The sequence below is a fragment of the Ictalurus punctatus genome, chromosome 4 (genome assembly GCF_001660625.3).
Source record: "Ictalurus punctatus breed USDA103 chromosome 4, Coco_2.0, whole genome shotgun sequence".
Taxonomy (NCBI): Eukaryota; Metazoa; Chordata; class Actinopteri; order Siluriformes; family Ictaluridae; genus Ictalurus; species Ictalurus punctatus.
The window spans coordinates 30,697,908-30,716,046 of record NC_071284.1 but is presented as its reverse complement, the minus strand read 5'-3'; the positions used below and the strand labels follow the sequence as shown (position 1 = coordinate 30,716,046).

General features: G+C 42.5%; 1 protein-coding gene across 4 annotated transcripts in view; it reads right to left on the bottom strand.

The window, feature by feature from the left end:
- Positions 1–18,139, bottom strand: part of gramd1bb (GRAM domain containing 1Bb) — a 106,207-nt gene that overhangs the window by 4,047 nt on the left and 84,021 nt on the right. For 3 of the 4 annotated variants that reach the window (XM_053678146.1, XM_053678144.1, XM_053678143.1), the window contains exons 4-20: positions 17,782–17,802; positions 9,704–9,788; positions 9,429–9,532; positions 9,213–9,308; positions 8,912–8,992; positions 7,778–7,893; positions 7,438–7,600; positions 7,149–7,344; positions 6,517–6,663; positions 6,233–6,351; positions 5,622–5,764; positions 5,188–5,291; positions 4,155–4,355; positions 3,971–4,064; positions 3,200–3,307; positions 2,969–3,089; positions 1–2,720 (exon numbers count right to left, since the gene is read on the bottom strand). The exon at positions 1–2,720 is cut by the window's left edge and continues 4,047 nt beyond it. In XM_053678146.1, the coding sequence (XP_053534121.1) occupies positions 2,631–2,720; positions 2,969–3,089; positions 3,200–3,307; positions 3,971–4,064; positions 4,155–4,355; positions 5,188–5,291; positions 5,622–5,764; positions 6,233–6,351; positions 6,517–6,663; positions 7,149–7,344; positions 7,438–7,600; positions 7,778–7,893; positions 8,912–8,992; positions 9,213–9,308; positions 9,429–9,532; positions 9,704–9,788; positions 17,782–17,802 (1,989 nt within the window). In that variant the 3' untranslated portion in view covers positions 1–2,630. Of the gene's footprint in view, positions 2,721–2,968; positions 3,090–3,199; positions 3,308–3,970; positions 4,065–4,154; positions 4,356–5,187; positions 5,292–5,621; positions 5,765–6,232; positions 6,352–6,516; positions 6,664–7,148; positions 7,345–7,437; positions 7,601–7,777; positions 7,894–8,911; positions 8,993–9,212; positions 9,309–9,428; positions 9,533–9,703; positions 9,789–11,407; positions 12,917–17,781; positions 17,803–18,139 lie in introns of those variants that run through there. The other variant, XM_053678145.1, reaches the window with a different exon arrangement.

Here is an 18,139-nt window from a genome sequence, read left to right as displayed (position 1 = left end):
CCTATACACAATTCAATACTCTATTTGGTTCAGGCTAAGCTATTTCCCTTCTCGGTCTCTTCTGTGCAAAAAATTTCCTTGACCAAACATCTTGACAAAAAAAAATAAAGGACTTTCAGTGCTTTGAAATTTCACATAGCGTTCATCAGGCAGTGTCTTTACCTCAGGAGAATGGTGATCCAGACGTTTACCCTAAACAATGGGAAAACAACGTGACTGCACACTCCCTGTTGGGGGATGGGGGCTGAGCCGAGATGGCGGCTCTGGGAGTTTACTGCTCGATAACTGCTGGGCAAGAGAAAGGCAGCTTGGCTTTGTACACCAGACACGAATAACACAACACATGGAGTGGAATGGTCTGAAACCTCTTACGCGCTAGACACTTGTCCACTTGTACTAACACACGGAAACACGGAACATGTAGACGTTACTTATTACAGTACAAGTTTCTCACACTCTCTCACACACGTCACAGACGTGTGCCGGTGCAACACTGAAGTAAACGCTATTTAATAGATAGACATTTTTTATCCTGTCTAGATAAATTATATGTCAATCATTCTATTTCCAAATATACTATATATCTTATTTATCCGTATCATTTAGCAACATTTTTAGGAGATAGAATCACAGTTTAGTAACCAAACGCTGTAATAAAAATGCAGGTTTTCTTGGAGGTCTGGCTGCAGTGTCCCTTCTTTCACATATGGCCATGTGACATGTAAGAAATAAAGCACGATGGGATGTGGAGTAGTGAAGCTGCTACCACTAAAGTGAAGCTGATTTCCAATAAATGCATGGCCTGTTAAGTTTTATTCCTCTCACAGTGGGGGAAATAAGTACTGTACGCGTCAACATTTTATTCAGTCAATATATTTCCAGTGAGGATTTACTAACCCAGCGGATATTATTTTGAACACACAGGGGGTATAATTGCTTACGGATTTCAGCTGGTCCCTTGCATTACCTTGCCTCGGAGAACTGCTTTTTCTTAGCGTGTTCGGTACTTTTTTTCCCGTGTCATTCCACTTTATTCCACATAACTTCATTCATGGACTTTAACGTTGTGAATTCTTTATATGTGCAGATTTCTTGAGTCGAGCGAAAGTTTCACGCGAACAACCTCATCGGAAATACATTTACTGAAAAGAATTTTGACGTGTTCAATACACATTTGCCAGTGGCAGCATTTTTTTTTTTTTTAATTGAGAGAATGACGCATCATACTTAAAAAAAAATAATAATAAATTTATAGTTTGTTTCAAACAAGTTAGTTCCTGTTATCACTTATGTTACAGCAGCTGTAAGCACTGTTCCCTCACCCGCCTGTCTTTTTTTTCTCTCTCTCTTGAAGTTAATAAGTCAAAAGAAATAAATAAGTAAGTAAAAATGCGGCAGGTCAGGCTACTGAGAAACCGCAAAGCTTGTTGCTATGGAAACGATAACGTATTAGAAAAAGCGCGTTAGTACAAACCTGTGATTTGAATTATGGCGGGAACTACGGTCAAAGCTGCTGTTATAGAAAATGAATCAAAAACCAAAAATCTGACCAATCGGAATCGAGATCTCGACAGCGCTGGAGTAGAAATAAGAAACGTCGCCGTTAAATTCTAATCAATGACGTCCATTTTGTTGGGTTATCATTTACATAATAAAACGAATTAGCAATAAAGTGACTGAATTTGAATGTCTGAACGACCGAAACGGCCATAGAAGCACCTCTGACCAGAAGATTCAAGTCCCAGGACTGGCAAAGGCTGATGGGAGTGAGCGTTCAGCCAGAAGACGATCACTGCCACTGCCCTGCACTTAACTACAGCCCCGAACCCACTCGAGTTGAACACAAAGTGCTGGCCTTGTGCGCTGAAATGTTCGTGATTCAACTCGCAGGCAGAAGAAGTCTCTAAAAATAACAAAAGCGCTCCTTTAAGGTTTAAAGGCACTTCACTACTTTAATGTGGCTCCTGTAATACTTTAAAAATACCGTAATAACAGTCCAAATGTTGACCGATAAAAAATAACCCCAACAACATAATATCAGTACCCTGTTAAATTTTCCTGTCTAAAGGCTGCATCTAGGAAAGGTGTGGAGTGTCATCATGGCCATGCGTTTCCTGGGAAAGGGACACCGCAGCCTTACAGTGAAATGACATGCCCGAGAGTCTCCTGAAGGCTGAAATGATCACATCACTTTTCTTCATTTAACAGAAAAGGGTTCAAACCACTTCAAGGACTGGAGGATTTAAAATGAAACTATATATATATATATTTAAAAAAAAAAAAAATCAACCTCGTCATTTTGCCTCCGTTTCACTTCAATCCACGGCTTTTGTCTCTCTATAGCGACCGCTATTAGCGTCATATCCTCAGTAAATGAAAGGCAGAGAAAAAGAGGGGAGACTGCAGAACGTCACGTTCCCATGATTCCACACAGCAGACGGAGGTGTGATATCCTAGGTTTGGACTCTCCGTGAACGTTCCTCCTCTCTTTCTCTGTGCTCGCTCTCCCTCCTTCGTGTAACAGCAGTGCGCAGACGAGTTCTGCCCGTTTCGCTCTGGTACACACACTCACACACACGGATGTGGCTCTCCGCTGCCCGGCGACACCTGCTGGCTCTACAGGGGACGTGTCAGTGGTAATGAGTCCGTTTCTCGTCTGAGTCTGAGCCATAGTCTCTAAAAGTTACACCTCGCTGCAGACTCAGTAAAGAGTCCTTCATCTGAGAGATCACACACACACACACACACACACACACACACGTAATTATTTCAACAAACAGAATTAGTATATACAGATGTTATGCAATGAGCACATTTAATACCAAATTTGATAACTATAAATAATCAGATTTTGCCTTTTACATGCATTTCAGTAATCTGATTATGGGAAAACTGAAATAAGTGTTTGAAATCGCTTCCCTGTGTGTGTGTGTGTGTGTGTGTGTGTGTGTGTGTATGTGCTCGCTACCTGGTCTAGCAGCAGAACTGATGATTTGATGATCTCTCTCCATTTCTGTAGTTCGGCTTCATGGAAGCGCTGCTGAGACTCTAGAAGCTGAGCCCACTCCACCTGTGTCTGTGGTAATTTACTACACACACCCACACACACACGCACACACACACACTTTATCAAACACTACTCAGTGGCGATTCATCCGCTTGGTGTATGGGCAAGTGGAGTGGAGCTGTTCGCTAGTACCTTTCGTCCAGACGTAGGCCCTGCCAGGTCATTAGGCTCTGAGCGGAGTACTCCAGCATCCACAGCTTATAGAAGAGCATCATGTTCAGGAAAACCAGCAGCACCAGGCTGGAGAGAGAGCACACACGTGTACACACACACACACACACACAAACGCACATATACATAATCGGGTCACACGCACGTACAAACAAAGTAACAACTTAAATAAAATAAATAAAGCGATGTTGGGGCGGGAATGAAGAGTCAGAGAAGAAAAGTCGTCAGTGAGTGTGTTTACACGTGCGTTAATAACCGGAGCAGTATCTCATCTAATCTACTCATCAGACAAAGTGGCTTTCAACATGACTATGATTAAATTAGATTACGAGATTTCAAGAAATTCCTGTTCCGGGTTAGCGACGTTTATAGAATTTATTGAGCGTCCCCATGATCAGATTGCTTAAATGCATGAGGAAATCAGATTGAAAAAAACAACAATGTAAACACACTCAATGTAAAAGCCAGGCTCGGGAGTCAGCTCACTAATCGATACGTCTTTAGACGTTTAATCGAATATACGGAAAGTGGTTTTTATGTATGCAGTAAATATGTACCTTATGCAGATCCTAACGGCAGCCCAAGGCGGAGCAAAGAAAAATAAATACACAGAAAAAGAATGGCATGAATACAAATCTAAGCAAAAGACTACAATAAATGTGTGCAGCAGAAAAGGACTGAATAGAGAGAGCAGACACGGACATGTACGGCGGGAAAAATAAACACACTTACACGAAACTGATAATGAGCAGCAGTTTGGAGAGTTTACAGAAGGCTCCGCCCCCAGGGGTGTGTTCAGGAATGTGTCTCGTTTGTGTGGAGCCTGCTAGAGGAGGAGTCATATCAGTAACATGCAGTGTCACAGTATGTTACAGAGAATGTGTGTGTGTGTGTGTGTGTGTGTAAAACATTGCACCTGATACATGCTTGATTCTATGGATGACCTCTTCATCAGTGGGTGTGGTCACAGGGCTAAGCGTTTCCTCCAGGTGAGGTGTGCGCAGGTGTGGGAGGGGCCTTTTTCTCCGCCTCAGGGTGGAGTTTTTCAGGGCTTTGGTTTTCGGAGATGGCCCGTGTGCTTCCAACAGGAGGTCCTCGGCTTTCGTCAGCTCAAGTTCTGCGTGAACGGATACTTATGATCATTTTTAACATTTGAAACGCTCTTAGTGCTTGCAGCATTTGGAAACAGAATCACAAATGAGGCTGTTAAGAGCTCCCCCGGGCACCTCACATGACTGTGTTAATGTCCTACTGATTTAAAAGATTCTAAAAGAACCCAAATAGCATGTTTATAATGCTTACATAAATTAGTGCTGGGATTGTATCATGGGCTGTGTTGTGTTATTTTACTGAGTTGGTGTTTATGTGTCAGTTTTACGCGTTATGTACGTAACCACATTCTTTTGTTGCTTTGTGGATTGCTTTGTGTTCTATTTGTTCTTCTTAATAAAAGTTTTTTTTATTTTTTATATCAGACGGCAGATGAAAATGATGCCGACTAAAGCTCATAACTCGGAATTTACGACCTCCGACTAGGAAAAACGAAAGAAAACGCGACCTCGACTTGGAATTCCTACTCGGAACGTCATTAAGGTCTCCTCAGTCCAGAGTTTAGCTGTCGACATCATGCTAACATGGCCGCTCACACCGCTTCACTACTTTAAATGAGATTCTAGTAGTGTTTACTAGTAGTGTTTACTTTAGATCAGTCAAGTTCGTTAGTTCGAACTACACTTGAAAACGGCGTAATTCGGAGTTCCCACTTCTGAGTTGAGTTGAATGCGGCTTTTGCCTGAATCTGACACATTCGTTAATCGTTACATCGTCACAAATACTGAAAGAAAGAAAAATAAAGTGGCATTGGATCTGTCATGTCCTATAAGCTGAGCGGTTGGATTTTGAAAAAAACCCACGCTAATTCATGTCTGATATCTGAGTGAGCTGCTCACCGAGACTCCTGAAGTTCTCCTCCAGTCCACTCCAGAAGTTCTTCTCGATGAAACCTTTCACCAATCCCCATGGCTGCTTCCTGTACCGCAGCTCTGTCGAAACCCTGAGACAAAGAACGGAGTCACCTTAAAGCCTGACTCTTACATGAATGTCATTATAGAATGATGTCATACTTATGCCCATTTATGGTAGAACATCCGCAAAACATGTTCGTTCCTATTATCGCTTCCATTATTCACTTACACAGCCTCTCTTTTTCTCTGTTTCTTAAGTTAATAAGACAAAAAAAAAAAAACCCGAAGCGTTGTCGTCTTACTGGGAAACTAGTAAAAGCTTTGTTGTCAGGATTAATTATAACCAACGGTAGCAGTCGACTGATTGTAAATTTATTTTCGAACGAAGTAGAAAAGCGTGTTAGTTCAGCGTTACGCACCTGAGCCGACACTTGTTCTTGGCCACGCGGGTGAGTGTGTAGCGGTTGAGTGTGTAGAAATAGTCGTGATAAGGAACATCATGAGTGACAACTTCAGCGTCGATGATGTAACACTCATTCTCCTGGCTGGCTTTGTACAGAGTCTAGTTATCAGACAGAGAGAGGGCGAGAGAGTGAGAGAGAGAGAGTGAGGGCGAGAGAGAGTGAGAGAGAGAGAGAGGGCGAGAGAAAGAGAGCGAGGGCGAGAGAGAGTGAGAGAGAGAGAGAGAGAGGGCGAGAGAAAGAGAGAGAGCAAGGGCGTGAGAGAGAGAGAGAGAGTGAGAGAGCGAGTGAGAGAGCGAGAGACAGAGAGGGAGTGAGAGGGCAAGAGAGAGTGAGTTAGTGAGAGCGAGAGAGAGAGAGAGGGTGAGAGAGAGGGCGAGAGAGAGAGAGAGAGAGAGAGGGCGAGAGAGAGAGAGACAGAGAGAGCAAACCATTAATAAGATACATCTTGACAACCAACTCAACAATATATATGTACATATAGTGAGATGTCATCTTGTGTGTGTGTGTATGTGTGTGTGTGTGTGTGTGTGTGTGTGTGTGTGTGTGTGTGTACGTGTAAAGCTGACCTGAGTCTCACTGACGTTGGCTGTTTTGGGAGCCAGTGGGTTGGAGAGTGAGATGGTGTACATAATCTCCCTCCTGTGGTTCCCTGCTTCCTCTTTCCTCCAGGGCTGAAACACTACATCTGTATGTGTGTGTGTGTGTGTGTGTGTGTGTGTGTGTGTGTGTGTGTGTGTGTGTGTGTGTGAGTAGGAGGGCAGAAATACAGAGCGGCTTATAAATAAAGACAAAAAAAGAAAGTTGTATCTCTGTATGAACACACTGACTACGCTGAGCAAAATGAACAAACCTGTGAATCTGCGCTGCTCCATGAAGTCGGCCATGAACTGCGACTCGGTGAAGAGGAACGAGTACATCTTATCCACGCTGAACTTATACACCTCGTTAATGTACTGACGCCCGTTTAGGTCATCGTGGAATGCCTGTACCTCCACTTCTGAGCACACACACACACACACACACACACACACTTCTTAAAGAAGTACACAGCTTGTAATAAAAGCTTATACAAACGTGCAATGAGTTTGAATTGTTTTGTTTTTTTTAATAACTATGAACCCTACACCACTACACTTCCTAGAAACGCTTTTATTTGTACCTGCCCACGATGTTTTCGAACAAATCTATTTCCCAAAATATAAACAAACTCCGAGCCTAATTTAAACCACTACAGCCCTGACCATCCTGACCTAAGGATGAACGAACGAACATTGGAAAAGCATTCTGCAAATCCTCCAGCATACGTGGCGCTTTTGTTGCGCCCCCCTGGGACCCCAGTGCCGACGTGCATCTTTAATCTCAACCTGCGAAGCTTTCTGTCAAACCTTCCAAAAATAAGATAAGATAAATAAATAAATAAATAAATAAATAAATAGAAGCCCCTCGTATTGGTATCTGTTTAGAATACAGTTCAGTGTGTACCGTCATCGTGTGTGTCGGACGAGTCGCTGAGCTCAGTCGGGATGTCTTCGTTATCGTTGAAGTCGAGAGAGGGCGAGGACACTGGACCCAGCTGTCCCTCTGCAGATTCGCAGCTCCTCTCGTCAGCCAGCAGAGGCAACGTCAAGAGCTCCGGGTCCGGCAGACAGTCCGTGTACTCCTCAGGAGCGATGGCAAACTGCAACCAGCAGAGAGCGCTACTTTACACACAAACCGCAATGGGTTAGGTTTCGGCATGCAGAAAGGAGGAAGCGTGTGTGTGTGTACACACAGACAGAGGCAGGTCTGTGCTGCTGGGCGTGGACGTGATGGTGGAGTGTGTGATTGATCTCTTGTGTGACTGAGGGCTGCTGTCCTGCTTATTCTCTCCGCTGCTCTTAGATGAGTTATCGTTACTGACCTCGTTCTCTTCGGCAGGGATCTCTTCAGAGTAACTACAACACACACACACACACAGTGTCCAATGTCAGGACACATGGATGTGAAGGTCTGAAAAGCAGGACATTTAAATCCCTGTTTGTTTATACTAAATCTGTAAGTCTAGAATGAATATGAATGTACAGGTGAGTTTCGTGAATCCTGTGTGTTACGTGTTCATTATGTGCGTTTACCCCATAGTGTTAAAGTCATCGTCGGGGGGGACATAGTCCTCATCGTCACTGGTCAGCCCGAGCTCGTTACCATAGCACTGATGGACAAAGTGCCACAGTTCCTTAGGACACAGGGGCTGGAGAGAGACGGGGGGAAGGGGGGGGGGTTATAATCTACAACCACATTTAAAAAAAAAAAAAAATGTGGAAAATCTTCTGTACGGAGATGTTTATTTAACACATATGGAAGGAGTCTCCAGTGTCAGAGCATTCGGGACACAGGCTTTCCGGTTTCTCCGTAACATGACAAGCTGCATTTAGTGTAACTTCAGAATAGAGAGAGAAATGACGAGTGTTTACAGTTGCTATATTGTTAGTCATAACTTGTTTTGTGTATGTTCTACAACAGTAACGTAACCAAAAACACATCAAAACTATGATGACGCTGGAAAATAATCGACCCTGGGCTGGTAGCAATAACTCTGCTTCACACTGTGTCACATCATAACACCTCGTCGATCATAACCGCATGTCTTCAAGTGTTTTATTCCTTAATAAAGCGAAATTTTACTACCCGGTAGAGCTGAATACCGTGCTCAGAACCACCCTGAAGCTAAAATCACTTCCTCGTTAGCATATAGTTCGGTATTTCTCCTTACAAGCAGAATTTTAGATCAAAGTGTGTACAGAAGGTGGAATCGCACACTGTAAGTGTGAAACAAACAAACAAGTGTGAAATCCCCCTTAGACAGTTCTAAACATACCGTAAGCTTCACTTGAGTACAAAAAAAGTACAAAATCAAAGAAGCATACTTTAATATTTAGACACTAAATATATCATTGATTGATAAGATAAGCAAACAACTGTGTATTTCACTGCGTTTCTGGATAAACTGGTCTTTTGCCACGTACAATACGGTCTGCACTTATATAAAGCACTTTGATTTTTTTAACCTTAGCGGTTCTACAAAGCGCTTTATACTGGTTCTCATTCACACAGCAGTGGTAGCAGAGCTGCCATTGCAACGCGCTAGCTTGCCATCGGGAGCAACTTGGGGTTCGGTGTCAATCCTACGATTGGTGGACAACCCGCTCTACCACCTGAGCCACGGACGCACAACACGTTAGGGGATGCGTGAATGCAATCTGACTTACCTTATCCAGCAGAGCGTTCTGCCAGAGACGGAACATCATCATGTACGTCCTGTCCCTCGCCCCGAACGATGTGAAAAAGTGCTGCAGTAGAGACGGAGCGAACAGTGACGGATCACAGTGTGAGTTTAATGGCCATTATTCTGGTTTGTACTTTCTGGCAGGCAGAATAAAATATTCGACGACAGTAATTTGCATCGACGTAGCCTTCAAGCGTTATTATAAAACAACGAACGTGAGCCGTTAACCGACAGATCTCATCCCCTCGGAGTGATTACACGGCAGTTCGAAGTGCTCCCATTACCTTCTCAGTGTCTGTGCACACTTGGATGGCGTTGGGGATGAGACGTGCTGTCTTTTCTTTCGTCATGGAACAAATATCCTTCAGACGCACCGTCAGCTACACGCACCAAAAAAAAAAAAAAAACAGCACAAAAAAAAATGCATTATTGCAAATACTGCATTATTAACTTGTTACGTAACCAAAATCCATTTCAGATTTAATGAGAAAGACTCGTACTAGTGTCTCCCAGCGGAAGATGTTGCTATAGAAACAGATCCAGTTCTCGGAGAGGTAGAGTCTGCCCTGCAGGAGGATGTCCCTCTGCAGCGCACAGGAGTAGTCTAAAAAGGTCAAAGGTCAAATCTTAACACTTATTGTAAGGATTTTATATATATATATATATATATATATATATATAGGAGATGATACATTCATTTCTTTATAATTAGCTGTATACGGATAGGTTCAGTAGGTTAAAAGTATTCCTCTGACTGTGTCTCTAAGATACGTACCCACAATGAGGCGCTCTGTATCCGGGAGCTGCTTGAAGAGCTTCCTGAAGTCTTCATTTCGCTGCTTGTAGGTGGGGCTGAGAACCTGCACGAGACACGGACCAAGCCATGAGGCCAAAGACAGTCACTAATGACACTTGTGCACGAATCTCACACTGGTCTCTGTCGAATTGAATTTGAACCCCATCGTAAAAATACCTGTTTACGTTATTCTACGTTACACGAGAGCACTGTTTTTGAATTCTCACATCCGATTGGTCATAAGGTCAATGATTGATCCTGGTAGTTCGGGCGACAAGAAAAATCGCAGGTTTATATTAATACACTCGTTCTAATACATCATCGCTTTTATAGTAAGAACTCTCCACTTAAACAGATTTAAAAAAAAACAACAACAACAACAATGTGTAATTGTAGATATGATGTTTATAATGAATGACACATCATTCATTGATAAATAAGAAATTGTGTCCGTTGGCTTATTGTTATAGTACAACAGGAATACGGCACATCCGGGCATGCTTTTATAGGAACAAAATCAGCTTCGGGATCAGCACACAGAAAGCGGAAACATATGCCCGTAAAGGTTATCACTGGAGCTGCCCTTTAGAAAAGCCATGATGACTCATAACCGAGATAACATCAGTGGGCGCATCAACTGGTGGAACATGTGAACAGCAAAGCGCTGTGTAAACCTTATCTCAACAACTCGTTTCCTCTCGTAGAACAGAAAACCGATACGCTTGTATGTCTGTCAGTTTGAACTCTCTATTAAATGATTAAACATTTCGCCTTCAATCGAATCGATAGTCGTTATATCCGTAACGGGCAAGAACGAGAAGAATGCTGGTGATTCGCTGTAACGTGAAACAAACAGGACACTCGATACGTCAAATCTCACTGAGAATTCCATTTAAAATGAGCTGTATAATCACAATTTGTCTGGAGACACTTACAACATATTAGTCTTAGGATGAGAACGAAACGAGATAAAGTCCTACCGAAGCTGGGTTTTTTTTTATTATTATTATTATTGTTGGAGTTTTGGAGCGACACATTAAAAAGTAATTCCAGTTGCTTCAAGTTTCCAGGACGTTTGGTGGTGTTGCATAATAAGATAATAAGAAACTAACTATGCTAATAATACGCAAGCACAAATGTACCTCTTGGAAAAAGGATTTCCCGTCTTTGAAAGGCTGAATTGGATAGACTTTGAGCTACGTTTAGAATTCGATTTGACGGAAAATTTCATTTTTAAATTTTGCACAAATGTTTATTGACTAATTCACCTGCCTCTGAGGTTTTAAATTATGTTAAATACTTCTTAGATAGATATTAGATTGGCAAATGATGGGTTTTTCCTTTACATTTTGATGCATTCAACGGATGGAATGGGCCCCTTGCTTGAAAGTATGAAACGTACATAAAACAGGTGGTCACACTGTGACCCTTGACCTCTACATGAACAATCCTTGATGGTGTCTTTTTCACTACAAAATGCCAACTAAATCCTGCACAGCACCTCCATCAAAACGTCTGCTGGTACGCTGATCCCTCTACAACGTAAAACACGGGGCAAGAGACTCACCCGAACCCATTCGATTAAGCCTTCCAAATCACAAAATTCCCTCCATGTATCTATATAGCGGAAATCCCTCCACCTTCGACATCTTCATTCCAAACCTCAACAATCTGGTAACTCACAGCCGGGATGTCCTCGTCTTCCTCTTCTTCCTCCTCTGACTGGGTTTCCGTAGAGCTCCACGACAAGCCATTCGCCAAAGCTGAGCCCTGCAGCAGCCACATTGTAAGCGTTTCCTCCAGCTCCAGCAAGGTTTCCCAGTCCCTCTGAAAGCCCCCCATCATAAACTCCGTCACCTACAAGTACCAGTGGCACAAGGCCAGGTCAGGATGCCTTTCAGGATGCACTGAACACGTAACCCGGGTTCAAAATGCTAGCAAGTCTTTGGATCGATCCAAGTCCCAGATGCAGTATGGAGTGTACAGAGAAGAGCTGAGATCTACCTGATCTTACAGTCTTCTCTGAAGGATCCTCATCTGGGAGCAAGTGTACAGTACTAGTCTGTGCTGACTAGTGCCACATGATTCCAGTGTTTGTCACACACAAACATACACGCTGGCCAATGGCCTACAGTAACCCCAGCAGACAGATCTGTTATTATGCTTCTTTGTTTTGCTTCTCGCTGGGTGAGTGTGAGCGCCCTGAAGCGTCAAGTCTCATTCATCTCCTCCTTGACTTGGCAGAAACCGTTTATAGTTCGTCTTTCAAGTCTGGTCTCTTTTCTCTATGTCTCTTGTCCTCTCTTTCTCGAGTTACAAGGGGCAATCTTCTGCAACTTCAAGTTGTGGTACCTTTCAGTTCACACACTGCCTTCAAAAGCAGCGATACTGATACTGCTGGTTCTGGAAGAACGAAACACGTTCGACCGCATTCATCAGCTCTGAATTCCTACTAACATCCCCAGAAGTGTTCAGGTGTTCGACATGTGATCTCGCTTTCTTCACAGCAGTTTAAAAGTCGACTCTCTGCTTGTAAGCTAAAGATAACCGATCACACTACGAGCCATGCGACATGTCCCGCTCGAAACGCGGCATTTTAAAGGAGAAATCCAAATCTTTTGTTGCGAGGAGTGGATCGAGTAGCAGTCCTAATGTCTAGCAGTGAACGATCCTCTCTGGTGTTGTTAAAATTCCAGCGATCATCGTTCCATTGATCGAGTGGCTGTTCAGAAAAAAATAACAACACAGCTCGTACGAAACCAAGCTCTACAGTCGATATGAATGGTTCGTTCCCAATTCCGGACACATCTTTAAGATGATGCTCTGTGTGGGAGTATGCGCAGTTGGAGTGTGTGTGAAGTTAGTTACCCATTAACTCTAAGGACAAACAAAGAGAGATGTCCGTGGCTGGTACCAGGAGCAGCCAGCGTGACACTCCAATAAAGTCATTAGTCACGTACACATCCGTGTACACACACATACAAATGGAGAGATGAGGTCTTCCCCGCTGATAGTTTTTTTTATTTTTTATGTCATATCATATATCCATATCTGTCTATCTACACACACACACACACACACCAAAACACACCTTGTTTTTTTAATCTCCTAACATTTTTACACCAACAAAATAATTATATTAATCCATTTTTAGAAATATCTCAACTGACAACTGGGTAATAAAGCAACAACTGAAGTATTGCTGGGATTGTTAGTAAAATAGGGATGTCATGAGAACCGATACTTCGGTACCGAGTCGGTACCAACATTCTTAAAATGTGATGGTACTTGTGTTTCTGCAGTAGCGTTGGTACTGTTCGTAATGAAGGTACTGAGGTTGCAATTCTTCCGGAACTGAAGGGGGCAGCAAAGACGCGCAAGTGTTTAAGTCGGTCCACAAGTGGTGAAGAAGAAGAAGAAGAAGAAGAAGAACGCCTACAAGCACACGGGGAAAACTGCAGCAGATGGCGACAAGTTTAGCTCCGCCCCGACGCGTTGATAGGAAAGATGTTAAAAGTCGATATGGAAATACATCGCATTCGGGGCGGATGACAGCAAACATATAATTGATGCTCTGAAGCCGGTGTGCAACCGATGCTATCGTTCATTTCAAACAAACCGAGGAAACACCTTGGCGAAGCACATGAACGACGGGCCCTATATTATAGAATTTGGTATCGTGACATCCCTATAGCAAAATAATGTGCCAGTAACAGGCTAAATAATTTGACAAGTGACACTCCAAACGATCACAAGATACACACGGCAGCCATCTTGCCTACGCATCAGCGTAGTTCGGAGGCTTAAGGCTTCCCCTTTAGCAGGTGCTGTGAGTTGAACTGATCCTAAACTACGCCCATTGTTAACTGTATTGGGCTTGTAAAAAAAATTTATTGAGGACTCATCGAGTTAAGCAATTCAATACCACAATACAGATCAGGTTTAAGGATCGCCAAGACGTTTGGGACAACAAAAAACAGACAACAATACACATAAATAACTTTACACGACTTCAACAAATACATGATGACGATATAAAATGAAAAAAACTAAACAAAACTGAGGCCAAATGCTACTGTTCTTAGCCTTAACTGGACTAACCTAATAGTTCCTACATGGCTAATGTGGTTTAAGTATTCTTAAAAGTTACTCTTAGCTAAACAATCTATACAAGAAGTTAACTTTAGCTATATTTAGGGCTTTAAGCTGGATCATTTATAGTGTTTAGCTATGGAAATGTATTGAAAACAGCAACTGCTAAGGTATGGGGTATAGCTTTTATACGGCCCACAAAAATGTGTGGGGGGAAAAACACAAAAACAAAAACCATGGTTATGAAAACACTGGTGTGTGTGCTGAGCTAGAAAATAAGGTGCAATTTGGCATCAGTTCATTTTTGCATTAGCATACATAATACAAATATACACTATAATCAACTGATACATGAAATGAAATCATGTGCTTTAATAACTGTTATGATTTGGACTTTTGGGGAGAAGAAATGATCCCAAATTAGCCTTCAACATCACTAGCTCAGCTATACAAATAAAATATGTCTATATGCCAGCGATCACTAGATCACCCCCACCCCCCCCCCCCCGTTACATCGCTTGGCTTTCAGAAAAGATAAACAGTACAGTAGCCTGTGGTCTCATGGCTATGGGCTCAGAACTCATTTGTGGACGGTTGAGCTGTAATCATGGAAACACTCAGTGCCATGGAAGATCATCATCGCCCATAATCAGTGCCAGTGCCATGGAAGGTCATGATCTCCCATAATCAGTGCCAGTGCCATGGAAGGTCATGATCTCCCATAATCAGTGCCAGTGCCATGGAAGATCATCATCTCCCATAATCAGTGCCAGTGCCATGGAAGATCATGATCTCCCATAATCAGTGCCAGTGCCATGGAAGGTCATGATCTCCCATAATCAGTGCCAGTGCCATGGAAGATCATCATCTCCCATAATCAGTGCCAGTGCCATGGAAGATCATGATCTCCCATAATCAGTGCCAGTGCCATGGAAGATCATCATCTCCCATAATCAGTGCCAGTGCCATGGAAGATCATCATCTCCCATAATCAGTGCCAGTGCCATGGAAGATCATCATCTCCCATAATCAGTGCCAGTGCTATGGAAGATCATCATCTCCCATAATCAGTGCCAGTGCCATGGAAGTTCATGATCTCCCATAATCATTGCCAGTGCCATGGAAGGTCATGATCTCCCATAATCAGTGCCAGTGCCATGGAAGATCATCATCTCCCATAATCAGTGCCAGTGCCATGGAAGTTCATGATCTCCCATAATCAGTGCCAGTGCCATGGAAGATCATCATCTCCCATAATCAGTGCCAGTGCCATGGAAGTTCATGATCTCCCATAATCAGTGCCAGTGCCATGGAAGTTCATGATCTCCCATAATCATTGCCAGTGCCATGGAAGGTCATGATCTCCCATAATCAGTGCCAGTGCCATGGAAGGCCATGATCTCCCATAATCAGTGCCAGTGCCATGGAAGATCATCATCTCCCATAATCAGTGCCAGTGTCATGGAAGATCATCATCTCCCATAATCAGTGCCAGTGCCATGGAAGGTCATGATCTCCCATAATCAGTGCCAGTGCTATGGAAGATCATCATCTCCCATAATCAGTGCCAGTGCCATGGAAGATCATCATCTCCCATAATCAGTGCCAGTGCCATGGAAGATCATCATCTCCCATAATCAGTGCCAGTGCCATGGAAGGCCATGATCTCCCATAATCAGTGCCAGTGCCATGGAAGTTCATGATCTTCCATAATCAGTGCCAGTGCCATGGAAGATCATCATCTCCCATAATCAGTGCCAGTGCCATGGAAGATCATCATCTCCCATAATCAGTGCCAGTGCCATGGAAGATCATCATCTCCCATAATCAGTGCCAGTGCCATGGAAGATCATAATCCACCAAAATGTAACACTTTACATTAAGGTTCCCTTATCTACCATTATTCACAGCATTAAGCAGCATTAGAAAATGTTCGACTTAGCATTAGTATAACAAAAGTAATGTCAACAGTGACGTAACACTGTATTAATGTTGCATTCAGCTATCTCGTAAATTTTGACCACTGACCAGGGTGAACCAAGGAAAACGCCCCTGAACTCAGAATTCCCACTTGGAAAGTTGGGACAGTTCAGCAAGTGACGTCTAATCAACATGGCTGCTCACAGCATGAAGAGTAAACAAAGCGGCACTTTTTTTTTTTTTTAACCTTTAAATGAGTTATACTCTATATACAAATATGCTTTAGACCAACAAACAGACATAGTACCTCTATAACTTTGAGGGAAATATACATCACTAACGACAGTTAGCTGGCTAGATTGTTGCTAAGAAAAGTCGCACATGGAGGCATCTTTGTCTCATCAACCAACACCCCCCCCCCCCCCCCCCCCCATTTCCAATCTCCAATTTCCAATTTCCAAGGTAAGTCAAATTTTAATACACCGTGTTCACTAATGTTGGTCATTTACTGATATTTGGTCTTCAGGACATTATTTGGAATTTGTTTTTCAGCCTCAGTTCGGAATTTTGCCACCGCTATATGGAATTACATTTCTGAACGTAACGTTTCAAGAAACGAACAAAAATATACAACGAGGAAGAAGAAAAACACTCTGAAATCGAAAACTCACTGGCAAAAATTGAACAAGGTCTTCAAATAAACAGCGCTCTTTGTTAAAATGCTATATTCTAAGCTTTTAGATTAGCCTTTTCGCTAATCACAGTTCATGAATGCGCTGCCAGAGTTTTCATTCACGCTTTCGAAGTTTCGCTTACGCTCGACCAGTTCACCATTTTGGCACAAATCTATTGTGTGGGCGGGGCTTAACAGCGATATACTCTCTTTGGCTAGTGAGATTTGGATTGACAGCTCAGTCCCTGACCAGGAAGTAGAGATTTCAGTGGTGTGAATTTTTGAGAACGTTCTGGATGCGGTTCTCTGTATAGTTATAGTGTTCATACTTTATAGTGACATTACTTATACACTCAGTCAGTAAAAATATATTAATAAATGAATACAAGTGCTACTTTTTTAATGTTACTTAAGGATGTATTAATGCTAATGGACATGGTTTGTATATGCTAATAAATGGGTGTTAAGTGTTCCCAGGAAAATGAGGGAAATGGAGGATTATAGGAAATAAAGCTTAAAAGTGCCCCTATTTGCTATATTACTGTATATATATATATATATATATATATATATATATATATATATATATATATATATACAGTAATATATCGTGCCTAATTTTGTTTTAGAGGTACCATACAATAGGCTTCCATGCATTCAAGGTCAAAAAACACTTTCATTTTCTCATAATTTACACTGCAGCATCACCTCTGAGTCTGAGTCCGAGTCCGATAGCGCTACATCGGAAGATCGACCCGAACCACCATCGCAAAACACGATGAGAGCAGGACGATTCTCAGCGGTAAGTGTGTACGCAGTCTGGCGTACATTGAAGATGAGATGTTATTGCTTTTGCAGCGCAGAAAACAACGTCTTCTAGACATGGCGACAACAGGAGCTACCACTGTAGTGTTTGAGGGCGGGTCTGAGGCGGGGCTTTTTGTTATAAACCTACATAGGTTTGGACAGGAAGTAAGTCTGGAATTACACTACATGAAAGGCAATGTCTGAAAACGCATAATACGAGCACTTTAACAAGAGAAGGTGCACATGAACATGTGCAGTACAGCTGCTCCACCAAGTGGCGTTCGGCTCATAAAGTCTGCACACACACACACGCACACACACACACACACACACACACACATTCCCTGTCCATTTCTTAAGGTTAACGAATAAGATTTGAGTATTTAACAGTGCTGTGGTAAATGTAAGTGTAATATACAACAGCTTTGGGGAAATTTCCTCGTGTGTCCATGCATCTGTGCAAACAAAGTGCATTCTCATAAAGACAAATATCCTGTACAGCAAACACACACACACACACCCCCACACACACACACACTTAAAAAAAACAAGAATTGTTACTTACATTGTACCAGCTCTGACTTTTCTGTGAAAGAGACGAAGAGAAAAACAAGTGTGAGAGTGACACAGATGCTATAAAAGCATGCACACACACACACACACACACACACACACACACAGTATATTCACACAGTGCAAAGGTCATCATTGTGATGTCGTATATACCGGTTTGTTTTTCTACCTTTCCTTTTATGTCACTGAGTTCTCATTGACAAACGCTCTCTCTCTCTCCTTTCTCTCTCTCTCCTCTCTCTCATAAATGTTTCCTAAGCAGTAGTGTCACTAGAGGGCACCAAAACATCAGCTCTACACGAAAACTGCTGATTTCTGCTGAGTAAGACACAAAGAAAACCAACTACATC